Source organism: Culicoides brevitarsis, chromosome 2 (genome assembly GCF_036172545.1).
Source record: "Culicoides brevitarsis isolate CSIRO-B50_1 chromosome 2, AGI_CSIRO_Cbre_v1, whole genome shotgun sequence".
Taxonomy (NCBI): Eukaryota; Metazoa; Arthropoda; class Insecta; order Diptera; family Ceratopogonidae; genus Culicoides; species Culicoides brevitarsis.
In genome coordinates this window covers 4,161,498-4,174,696 of record NC_087086.1, presented here as the reverse complement: position 1 = coordinate 4,174,696, position 13,199 = coordinate 4,161,498, and the positions used below count along the sequence as shown (strand labels likewise).

The window sequence follows — 13,199 nt, the reverse complement described above, 5'->3', positions numbered from 1 at the left end:
AGTTCGCGTTCCGGGCATCTCTATGCATAAAGCACACAAAATTTAAGATGGACTCCATCCGCGATCCGATTTTCTTAAAAAATTAAGGCAAATTTCGTGTAAATAATACTATAGAATACATCTAGTCTTTAGTTAATTAAGTGTTGCAACAAAATTCAGTAAAAATTGAGTGTGTACCGGATAGTTGATTGCTGAAAAGTTGAAATTAAAAAATCGGCATTTTTTCCAATTCCTTACACACATACACACACACACGCATACAGGCATCAATGAAAAGTACATACAATTGTAATAAAATATAAAACGAATCGAAAAGAAATGTAAGTCCAATTTTCATCCACAAAAAATTTATCATAATTACTCGCATTTCTGCGGCACTTTACGCACCGAAACGGGGCAAAATGACGCGCGAGACGCCGTTTCCGAGCGATTTCCGCCGATTTTTTGTCTAGTTCTGAGCGTGGAGCGACACTTTTTGATGAATTGATTTTTCACGAAATTAATCGAATACACACAAGCAGACAGAAAAAGAAAAAAAAATGCATAAAATGTAAAATGGCGATATGTGTGATAATTTTTTTCTTCGAAATTTCTCCGGATTGTGAGACAAAAAGGGCTGTGAGTGCGACAAAAGTGCAAAAATCGAAGAAAATCCAGTGAATTTGTGACCAAAATGCAGTTTAATAGTGAAATAATACAAAAATGGATTAATTTTTTTTTTTGTGTGTGAGACGACTCGACTCGATTTTTATTATATACGACGAGTACGTAGTGAGAGGAGATAATATATTTACACGTAGGTTAAAAAAAAGTAATTATCGTCGTGGAATATAAAATGAAATGAATTGTATTGGAGAACAGACACAAAAAAAAATATAAAAATCAGAGAGCATAATAATTATTTGGATTGAAATCGACGAAACTCCGGCTTGTGAAACAAAATTTCTACCATTTTTAATTGTTTTACTTAATTTTTTTCCACAATCTTCATCTTTTGCACAGATTTTATCTGAGGGCGACAAACAGTGAGCGTCTTGAAATAATTCAAAAATGACCCGACAATGCAAAAAAACGGAAATTCCAGGACTTTGAGGATACCGCAATTCAGTAAAAAATTAAGAAAAAATCCTTTTTCGAAGATTTCCGACGCTTCCAGATCGGAGACATGAAATTCGAGACGAAACGTGCTCCTGTACAATTTTTTTTATTGGTCAGCAACGACAACGACGAAGCAAAATAAAACAAAAAACGGTTTCTTTCTTGTCTTGCATCGTACCAAAATGTACATCAGGTAGACTGCCTTTGCTGCGACGTAGCTACGAGACAAGTAAAAATCGATTTTTAATTATGACGAAATCATAATAATCGAGTTGGAACAATTTAATTCAATTTTTCCGATTGTTTTTCCCGTGGCACGCATCGCAATTCTAATTCATGGGGAGATAATTTGTGACACATCCATCAAAAAAAATTTTTTTCGGCAATTTTGAGTTCAATTCATCATCACATGTGCAAATAATAGAGAAAAAATAATACATCGGACTTTGTATATGCGAATGAGTGACATACGACGGCATTAGAAGACTCCATTTTATATTTTGAAAGCAGCTTGCTTGCAATAATAAGAGGACATGCGACACAAAAGAGGAGAAAAAATTAATAAGCAGGTCATAAAATGTCCTTAGAAATCAATTTTGTGACGGAATTCAGTAGCATCCTCTTCAAGACGACAGAAATTGTTCGAGAAAAAATGTCCCCTAATGAATTAATGTTCGAACCCTTTCCGTTTTTCGCGTCGTCGTCGTCGTCGTCGTTGCTCATCTAATCAATTGTCGACGAGGACGCTGCGAACCGACACCCGAAAAAATCATCATAAGGTGTCCATTATTTGTCATTGTGGCGAAAAAAAAATTGTTTTATTATAACAATACGTCGCTGTACACAAATCTCGCAGCAAAAAAAAAGAAACAAGTACCTTTTCTCTCCAAAAAAAAAAAACCGACGACGACGACGACGATGTACAAGCCATATATCACACATAGAGGGTACCTCGGAGTTGGATAATATTTGTTTATCTGCGCTTGCTCCACAATTCACAGAAAATGACAAAAATTATACATTTATTTTCGCTACAACAACAACAACAAATACCAACAACACAAGAAGACTCACTCTCCGCATCTTCGTTGCTCCGCCACACAAACATAAATTTTCTGCATACATTATGATGCATGTTTATTGTTGTTGTTGTTATTATTCTTTCTTTTCATTTCAAATAATGACGAGTTTGTGTGAGTGTGAGGGAAAAATTTCTAATTGTCGTAGATCATCGATGCGATTGTCGAACATTCTAAAACAATATCGAAAGTTCGCGTTTGGCGATGCATGTGAAGTGCTGCGTTTTTTTTTGCATATATTATCTAAGCTCGGGGAATGACATGACATGATGGAATTTCAAAGAAAAATCAATTTTGTACATTTTTTGGGGCAGAAAATTAAGCGATAAGGAATTTTGTTTGTTCAAGTGTACAAAATTTATGAATTATCGTTAAAAAAAATATTTGTGTTGAGTAATTTTTGAACCTTTCAAGGGCTTTAAATTAATTTTTTAAAAGGAATTTCATCAAAAAAAAAAATATTTTTTCATAAACATTTTTTTAATTCTCAAAAAAAAAAAATTAATTAAATATTTAAATTTAAAAAAAAAATTAATAAAAAAAATTAATAAAAAAAAAATTATTAAATTAAAATTTTAATAATTTAATTTTTGATTCATTATTAAAATTTTCCTGAGGTCCAAAAATTGTAAAAATTAAATTAATTTGTATTAAAAATGCTCCTCAAGGATCAAATTAGTTAAAATAATAACAATTTTTTTAAATATAATTATTAATTAATTAAAAAATTAATATTTTTAGCACTTTTTTGTGTTTGAAAACTTTAAATTATTTTTAAAAGCTTAAAATTTTAACTTATAAAGACATTTTTAAGTCAATTTTTGATCAATTTCTATCTTTAAAAATTAAATAAAAATTTATTTTAATTTTTAGTAATAATTTTTTACTTTTTTGTCATTAAAAAAAAAAAAATAATTATTTTTTTAATAAAAATGAAAACAAAAATTTCTTAAATTTCTCAGAAAAAATTTTAAAATTCTTTAAGTTTAATTTTTTTTATAAATTTCTGATCAAATTTAAAGTCAAAAATCAAGAATTTCCCAAAATCAAAACAAAAAATTATTCTCAAGCTTTAAATTTATGCAAAAAAATTGAAAATCAATCACTTCCGAACGTCACTGAACGCCATGGCGCCTTAAAGCGCAAAAAAAACTTAAAATTAGCATTTCAATCACTCATTTCAACAACTTTCTTATACCTTTAGGTACAAAAAATCTCAAAATAGACAATTTCGACTTTTGTATTCGAGAAAAAATTGATCATTCAACCATAAAACGACAAAAATGTGTCCCCTTATCTTGAGTTCACCCCACAAAAGCCACATTCCCGCAATTTTTGTACAAAACTTTGCATTTAAATCCAATTTTTACAAAGAAATATGGTTTTTTATAATAATAACTCAAATAATTCATAACTAAAAAAAAACATTTCCATGTTTGTAGAGTATCGCAAAAAGTTTATTAACCTCTAATAATAAGTTTACGTAGCGCATTACATAAAACCGTTTGTTTCGTACCTAAATACATTCAATTCCATCACGACGACGTCGACTTGAAGTGGGGGCCATCATCATTTTTCTAACAAACTGCTTAACCAAAAAAAACCAGAAAGATGAATTAAAAGCGAAGAAATTTGACATTTGACAAAAAAAATTAAATATTGATGGTTTATTGGTTCGTCTCTCTCCCCCTTCATGTCGTCCGGAGCAATAAAAGAAAAGAAAAAATCGAAGGAAAAAAAATGTAACAAGTACTTGTGTACGGAAAAAAAGACACACGGAGAAGAATATCGGAGCAGCGCGCGCGTCACAAGCTAATTTTATTATATTATTACCCATTCTTTTTATTTCTCCCGTACACAGACACACACGTGTGTGCATGCATAAACCCAACATTAACAAACAAACCTTCTTTTAACACAAACTCTCTTATAATAATAAATATATGTACACAACAACAACAACAACAACAGCAGCAGCAACGGCAGGCAAGCGAACACATTTTACCTCAATAACACGTCTTCTCCGTGTACAGATGTTGCGCCGCCATTTCTGTAAAACTTTACAATTATTATTGCTCTCTATTGAATATTGTACATTTTTTTTCCTTCTATATCACATCATTGACGACTATGGATGTACACTTTTTTTTACCAAACTCATCTATCTATACTCACACATTGACATAACTTTACATATTTTTTTTGTCTTTCATTTTTTTTTTTCTCGTCAAAGTGACGAATTTGTATATAAATAATTTTATAAAATTTAAAAATTAAAAAAAAAAATAATATTTTTAATTAATTTTTATTTATTTATTTTAATTATTTAAATAATTAATTATTTTTAATTTATTTAATTTTTATAATTAATTTAAATTATTTTAATTAATTAATTATATTTTTTAATAAAAAAAAAATATTTTTAATTTTTAATGAATTTTAAAAAATTATTTATATTTTTTTAAATATTTTTTAATAAATTTTAAACAATTAATTTTAATTATTTTTTTATTTAAATAATTAACAAATACTTTTTTCATAAATAAAAAATTGCAAAAAAAAAATATTAAACGTGCAATACACAAACAAAAATTCATGCCCCAATTAATCGCCATTTGCATACGTGGCTCCATTTTGAAAAAATAATTCATAAAAAAAATGCGAAAATCGTAAGGCGTCATAATAACAAACAATAAAAAAATAATAATATTATTAATAAATAATACTAAAGTCGTGTGACCGGCATGAGAATCTCCCCGCATCGTGTGATTCATTCGCTCAAGGTACAATTTCATCAAAAAAACCGTCTTTAAGTCGCTCTCAGCGCACGTCGATGCAATGTCAAAGTCAAAAATTTGACTTTTTTGTGACATTCACGAGGGAAAATTCTCTTTCAGACCTCGAAAAGGTCGAAATTCGTGTAAAAAAGTGAATGAAACGGTTCTCGTTGCTGCTCACAGGCACACACAGCGAATGAATGAGCGACGATGTCGACGTCGACGAGTGTTATGTATAACATACTACAGCCGATTGCGGAACAGCTGATATGCCGGCTTAATAATTTTTGTATTTTTCAAAGCTGTGTTCAAAACAGAGAGAAGCAGAGAGCGAGTTTAATGAAAAAATTTTCGTTTTCAGGGATTCAAAGTTCGAAATTGGGCAATGCTGACGGGGAATTCCTGTACGTTTTATGTGCGAATTGAAAAAAATCATAAGCGTATAGCTTTTCCCCTTTAGCGTTGTCTGCGGCGCATCAATTTATGCATCAATTATTGTTGAAATGTGAAAGTTTTTTGTAAAAGTTACTAATGTAATATTTTTTTCTTTGTTTTTTAGATTTCAAAATGTCGCAAAAATGAATTAAAAAAAAAATCGATTGCAACACTTTTAATTAATGAACGCTTAATGAAACTCTTGAACGATGAAGAAGAACTAAAGACGCAAGTAACCAAGAGCAAGTGAAAATTAACGAAAAATCTGTGAAAAAAGATTAGATTCAAGTACACGACAAAGAGAAAAAGAAAAATATCAAAAAAAATTTTTTGTGATATCCCATAAATGGATGGAAATGCACAGAATATGTATCATGGACAAGGAGGACATCAAGGGGATCCATATTACAGATATGATCCGACAGCGCCACGGGGAATGGGCCCACCACCCGGAGCTCCGTACGGCGCTGCAGCAAATGTCAGACACAGGGCACCGCATCCATTGCAGCAGCAGCAACAACAAACGCAGTATCCGGGATATCAACCGTCGCCAGCCGACAATATGTACGGCATGGGCGATCCAAATGCCAGTTTGAGTGCGTTGGGAGACCTGAGCGGCGGATGGGGAGCACAAACGGCGCCTCAAGCAAACCCCTATGGTACGCCAATGGGTTATGGGCATCCACAAACGTCGCAGCAAACGCAACGACAGCCCGTGCAGGGACAAGCTGGGTGAGTTTTTATGAAATTTTTGATTTTTTTTTTGTTTTTTGGTTCAAAAATGAAATTTTGCTATAAAAAATTTTTTTTGAAACTCAAGTTGAATTTTTTTTTTTAATTTCATTTTTAAATAAGGTTTTGAACATATTTTTGATTTATTTAATCAAAATTTTAAATTCACTTATGAAAATTTTTAAAAATTATTTTATTACCAATTTTTTTTTTTTTTTGTTTAAAATTTTTAATGAATTTTCCCAAAAAAATATTTTTTTAGTTAAATTTTTAAATTTATTTGTTTGATGTTTTAAATTTATAATTAAATATTTTTTGAGTTTTTATAACTATTTTTACTTTAAATTTAATTTTTTTTATTACTTTTGCCCACATTTGAAAATTATGTGAAAAAATCAAAACTTTTTTTTTTTGCAAAAATTTAAATTATTTTTGCTTGATTTAAAAATTTTATTAATTTTTCAAAAAAATTCAAAATTCACTCAAAAAATTAATTTTGTTTTTCATTTTTTCATATTTTATTTTTTTTCTTTAAAATTTTACAAACTTTAATTTATGAAAAAAAATAATATATCAAAAAATAATTTTAATTTAATGATTTTTTAAACATTTTTTTCTTAAGTTTTAAATTAAAATTTAAATAAATTAATTAAAAGTTTAAAAATTCGTTCTAAAATTATATCTAAAAATTAAAAACTTAAATCTAAACTAAAAATTTAAAAGTAATTTTTTTAATTCTTATTAGATTTTTTTTTCGTTTTTTATATCAAAATTTTCTGTTAATGAATGTTTGGTCAATTTTTCGTCAAAATTCAAAATTTTTGAAGAATGATAAATCTTTTTATGATAAAATTACTAATTTAAATCTTTTCTTTTCTCATTAGATATCGACAACATATGGCTGGATATCCGCAGCAAGATCCTAAAATGGCGTATAATCAACAAAGTATGATGGGCGGCATGATGCCTCAGCAAACGTATCAAACGTTAGGACAAACACAGAGTCAACCAGCGCAATCGCAGCAACAAACGCAGCAGCAGCAACGCGTTCCGCAGCATTACGGACAAGCTCCGGGTCATATGTATCCTACAGGACCTCAAGCGCAATCCGCCGCAAGCCAACAATACGGTTACGGACCCATGAGTCAAGTTTCCGCGCGATCTGCTCACGTTGGCTACGGACATGCGCAACTCGATCAAAGCGGATACAATCAGCATTTGGCGAGTCAACCTCCGCCGGGACATCATCAACAACAAACTCCCGGACAAATTCCCCCGCATCCCGGACAACAAAGTCATTTGGCACAAACATCTGCGCATCACGCAATTCCCGGGCAACCGCCGACGACGCCGCAAATGTATTCCGCGCAACAGTCTCACATGACGAATATGCAGCAAAGTAGCGTTCCGGGACAGCAACAACAAACGACGCCGTCAGCTCAATCGCATCCTGGCATGCCTTTGGGTCCTCAAAGTCAACAAAATCCTGGGCAACAACAAACACAGCACCAAAACGCAAACAGTCATCAAATGACTCCGTTGGGACATCAAATGTCTTGGCAAACGGCAGGTCCAGGAGCGCCGCAGCAACAATCGTATGTGCCAAATGCGAAACCACAAGCTGCTCCCACGCATGGCAACAGTCCGCAATATCGCACGGCATATCCGCAACTTTCGCCGCAAATGTCGCCGCGACAAACGACGCAAATGTCGTCGCCGCATCCGCAAATGTCGCCTCGTCCCATAATGTCTCCCGCAAAACCTCCGACGAGTTCGCAAGCTCCTCAATCGCAGCAATCGTCGATTTCGAGCCCGAGACCTGCTCCAATGACGAAAGCCCAGCAACAATCGCAGCAACCCGGATCAGCGCCTGTGAACACTTTACAAGCTTTAGAACAACTTGTCGGTCCGACAAATCCGAATACGGGAATGCCAATGGAATATTCGCAGCCCGCAGGAGCTTATCGCCCTCCATCTGCGGTTCCTTCGCATATGACGTCACACGGAAATCCAATGTCTCCCGTTATGGGACCTCGAATGCCCATGTCTCCGCAGCATCAACCATGGCGTCAAACTCCCCAGCAAGCGAATTCGCCCTTGAATGGCAGTAGTCATCTCGGAATGCCACCACATTCTGCGCAAATGACACAGCAAATGAATCCGCAGCAACAATCTTTACCTCCCGTAAGCGAAATGATGGCAGCTCAATCGCAGGCATTGCCTCCCATCAGTACCGTTGGCAGTCAAATGCAATCGACAAACTACAATATGGAGCCTTTGAAGCAAATTGGGATGAATATGCCGGGCACAATGGGCAGCGCATCGAGTGCGATGTCATCTGATCCGTTAGCGATGCAATCGAATTCGGGCATTATGACGCCAATGACGTCGCAATCGCAACAAATTTTGCCTCCCATTTCGAATAATGTGATACCTCCTCCGCAAAACCAACAACAACAACACTCGACTCCTTCGATAATCTCATCTCATCAAACTCCATCTTCGGTTCCGTCGTCGTTGCAACATTCAACTCCAATAGTTTCAAATAATTCAAAGAGTACTGATAGTAATACAAGTAGTAATAAGAATCAAATGTCTGTGTTGGATACTCAATTGCAGCAAATTGAACAACAGCCTTCCTTACAACAACAACAACAGCAGCAAACACCGCAAAACGTCGCGTCAGATGCGAATTCGGATAACGCTTCGAGTCTCCTGGATCCCTTCATGACGGGCAACAATGAAGACACGACATTGCCTTCGATGAACACGTCGACGCCCCTTAACGAGTCGATGGCGCAAGACGATTTGGCGAAAGACGACACAAACATGGAAAGTATTTCACACAGTAATAACGATGGCAGTTCCGGAAATCAGTCGGCGTCGGAGAATCAACTTCAGCTGACGGCAGATAATGTAAATAGTGATACAAGCCAAACTAGTTTAAGTGATGCGGCAGCTACACAAGCGCCAAGTAGTGAACCTAAGACAACAGATAGTAGTTTAGGTAAGAAAAGTTTTTAAATTTTTAATTCAAAAAAAAAAAATTTTTTTCTTCGTAAAAATTTTTTTATTCAATTTTTTGACAAAATTAACTGAAATTTTTATTCACGTCCAACATTTAATGGCATTCAGTTTTCTTTTGTTTCAAAATAAAAAATTTTTTTTCTTAAAAAAAAATTTTCACATATTTTCAAAATTACAATAGGTCTCAATGCCTTTTGCGCAAAAATAAATTTAGAGGAGCCCAAAAACAAATTTACGTATTTTTTACGTAATTTTTACGTATTTTTTTACGTATTTTTTAATATGTCTTTGTACTTATGCGACAGTAAATTTACATTCATTTGAAAGATATTTACGTATTTTTTACAATTTTTACATTTGTCTTTTACGCAAAAATAAATTTACAGGATCCCTAAAACAACTTTACGTATTTTGAGAAATTCTATGTGCGACACTGTTGCATGTGAAAATTGCAATATCATGAAATTTGATATTTTTAGCTTTGTACTTATCGTAGACAGTCAAATTTACATTCGTTTGAAAGATATGATTCAGAGCTACAAATTACAATAGGTCCCAATGCCTTTTGCGCAAAAATAAATTTATAGGAGCCCAAAAACAAATTTACGTATTTTTTACGTAATTTTTACGTATTTTTTTACGTATTTTTTAATTTGATATTTTTGGCTTTGTACTTATCGTAGACAGTCAAATTTACATTCGTTTGAAAGATATGATTCAGAGCTACAAATTACAATAGGTCCCAATGCCTTTTGCGCAAAAATAAATTTACAGGAGCCCTAAAACAAATTTACGTATTTTGACAAATTCTATGTGCGACACTGTTGCATGTGAAAATTGCAATATCATGAAATTTGATATTTTTAGCTTTGTACTTATCGTAGACAGTCAAATTTACATTCATTTGAAAGATATGATTCAGAGCTACAAATTACAATAGGTCCCAATGCCTTTTGCGCAAAAATAAATTTACAGGAGCCCTAAAACAAATTTACGTATTTTGACAAATTCTATGTGCGACACTGTTGCATGTGAAAATTGCAATATCATGAAATTTGATATTTTTAGCTTTGTACTTATCGTAGACAGTCAAATTTACATTCGTTTGAAAGATATGATTCAGAGCTACAAATTACAATAGGTCCCAATGTCTTTTGCGCAAAAATAAATTTACAGGAGCCCTAAAACAAATTTACGTATTTTGACAAATTCTATGTGCGACACTGTTGCATGTGAAAATTGCAATATCATGAAATTTGATATTTTTAGCTTTGTACTTATCGTAGACAGTCAAATTTACATTCATTTGAAAGATATGATTCAGAGCTACAAATTACAATAGGTCCCAATGTCTTTTGCGCAAAAATAAATTTACAGGAGCCCTAAAACAAATTTACGTATTTTTTACGTAATTTTTACGTATTTTTTTACGTATTTTTTAATATGATATTTTTAGCTTTGTACTTATCGTAGACAGTCAAATTTACATTCATTTGAAAGATATGATTCAGAGCTACAAATTACAATAGGTCCCAATGCCTTTTGCGCAAAAATAAATTTACAGGAGCCCTAAAACAAATTTACGTATTTTGACAAATTCTATGTGCGACACTGTTGCATGTGAAAATTGCAATATCATGAAATTTGATATTTTTAGCTTTGTACTTATCGTAGACAGTCAAATTTACATTCGTTTGAAAGATATGATTCAGAGCTACAAATTACAATAGGTCCCAATGCCTTTTGCGCAAAAATAAATTTACAGGAGCCCTAAAACAAATTTACGTATTTTGACAAATTCTATGTGCGACACTGTTGCATGTGAAAATTGCAATATCATGAAATTTGATATTTTTAGCTTTGTACTTATCGTAGACAGTCAAATTTACATTCATTTGAAAGATATGATTCAGAGCTACAAATTACAATAGGTCCCAATGCCTTTTGCGCAAAAATAAATTTACAGGAGCCCTAAAACAAATTTACGTATTTTTTACGTATATTTTACGTATTTTTTACGTATATTTTAATTTGATATTTTTAGCTTTGTACTTATCGTAGACAGTCAAATTTACATTCGTTTGAAAGATATGATTCAGAGCTACAAATTACAATAGGTCCCAATGCCTTTTGCGCAAAAATAAATTTACAGGAGCCCTAAAACAAATTTACGTATTTTGACAAATTCTATGTGCGACACTGTTGCATGTGAAAATTGCAATATCATGAAATTTGATATTTTTAGCTTTGTACTTATCGTAGACAGTCAAATTTACATTCGTTTGAAAGATATGATTCAGAGCTACAAATTACAATAGGTCCCAATGCTAAATTTACAGGAGCCCTAAAACAAATTTACGTATTTTTTACAATTCTATGTATTTTTTGCATATCATGAAATTTGATATTTTTAGCTTTGTACTTATCGTAGACAGTCAAATTTACATTCGTTTGAAAGATATGATTCAGAGCTACAAATTACAATAGGTCCCAATGCCTTTTGCGCAAAAATAAATTTACAGGAGCCCTAAAACAAATTTACGTATTTTGACAAATTCTATGTGCGACACTGTTGCATGTGAAAATTGCAATATCATGAAATTTGATATTTTTAGCTTTGTACTTATCGTAGACAGTCAAATTTACATTCGTTTGAAAGATATGATTCAGAGCTACAAATTACAATAGGTCCCAATGCCTTTTGCGCAAAAATAATTTTACAGGAGCCCAAACACAAAATTACGTATTTTGACAAATACTATATGCGACACTGTTGCATGTGAAAATTGCAATATCATGAAATTTGATATTTTTAGCTTTGTACTTATCGTAGACAGTCAAATTTACATTCATTTGAAAGATATGATTCAGAGCTACAAATTACAATAGGTCCCAATGCCTTTTGCGCAAAAATAAATTTACAGGAGCCCTAAAACAAATTTACGTATTTTGACAAATTCTATGTGCGACACTGTTGCATGTGAAAATTGCAATATCATGAAATTTGATATTTTTAGCTTTGTACTTATCGTAGACAGTCAAATTTACATTCGTTTGAAAGATATGATTCAGAGCTACAAATTACAATAGGTCCCAATGTCTTTTGCGCAAAAATAAATTTACAGGAGCCCTAAAACAAATTTACGTATTTTGACAAATTCTATGTGCGACACTGTTGCATGTGAAAATTGCAATATCATGAAATTTGATATTTTTAGCTTTGTACTTATCGTAGACAGTCAAATTTACATTCATTTGAAAGATATGATTCAGAGCTACAAATTACAATAGGTCCCAATGTCTTTTGCGCAAAAATAAATTTACAGGAGCCCTAAAACAAATTTACGTATTTTTTACGTAATTTTTACGTATTTTTTTACGTATTTTTTAATATGATATTTTTAGCTTTGTACTTATCGTAGACAGTCAAATTTACATTCGTTTGAAAGATATGATTCAGAGCTACAAATTACAATAGGTCCCAATGCCTTTTGCGCAAAAATAAATTTACAGGAGCCCTAAAACAAATTTACGTATTTTGACAAATTCTATGTGCGACACTGTTGCATGTGAAAATTGCAATATCATGAAATTTGATATTTTTAGCTTTGTACTTATCGTAGACAGTCAAATTTACATTCGTTTGAAAGATATGATTCAGAGCTACAAATTACAATAGGTCCCAATGTCTTTTGCGCAAAAATAAATTTACAGGAGCCCTAAAACAAATTTACGTATTTTGACAAATTCTATGTGCGACACTGTTGCATGTGAAAATTGCAATATCATGAAATTTGATATTTTTAGCTTTGTACTTATCGTAGACAGTCAAATTTACATTCGTTTGAAAGATATGATTCAGAGCTACAAATTACAATAGGTCCCAATGTCTTTTGCGCAAAAATAAATTTACAGGAGCCCTAAAACAAATTTACGTATTTTGACAAATTCTATGTGCGACACTGTTGCATGTGAAAATTGCAATATCATGAAATTTGATATTTTTAGCTTTGTACTTATCGTAGACAGTCAAATTTACATTCATTTGAAA

At 32.3% G+C, this 13,199-nt stretch overlaps 1 protein-coding gene across 1 annotated transcript in view; it reads left to right on the top strand.

The window, feature by feature from the left end:
• The first annotated feature begins 43 nt into the window (after positions 1–43).
• LOC134830949 (uncharacterized) overlaps positions 44–13,199 on the top strand; it is a 30,576-nt gene continuing 17,420 nt past the window's right edge. Inside the window, 3 exon segments of the mRNA XM_063844568.1 lie at positions 44–320; positions 5,514–6,121; positions 7,006–9,128. Coding sequence (XP_063700638.1) covers positions 5,736–6,121; positions 7,006–9,128 — 2,509 coding nt within the window. The 5' untranslated portion in view covers positions 44–320; positions 5,514–5,735.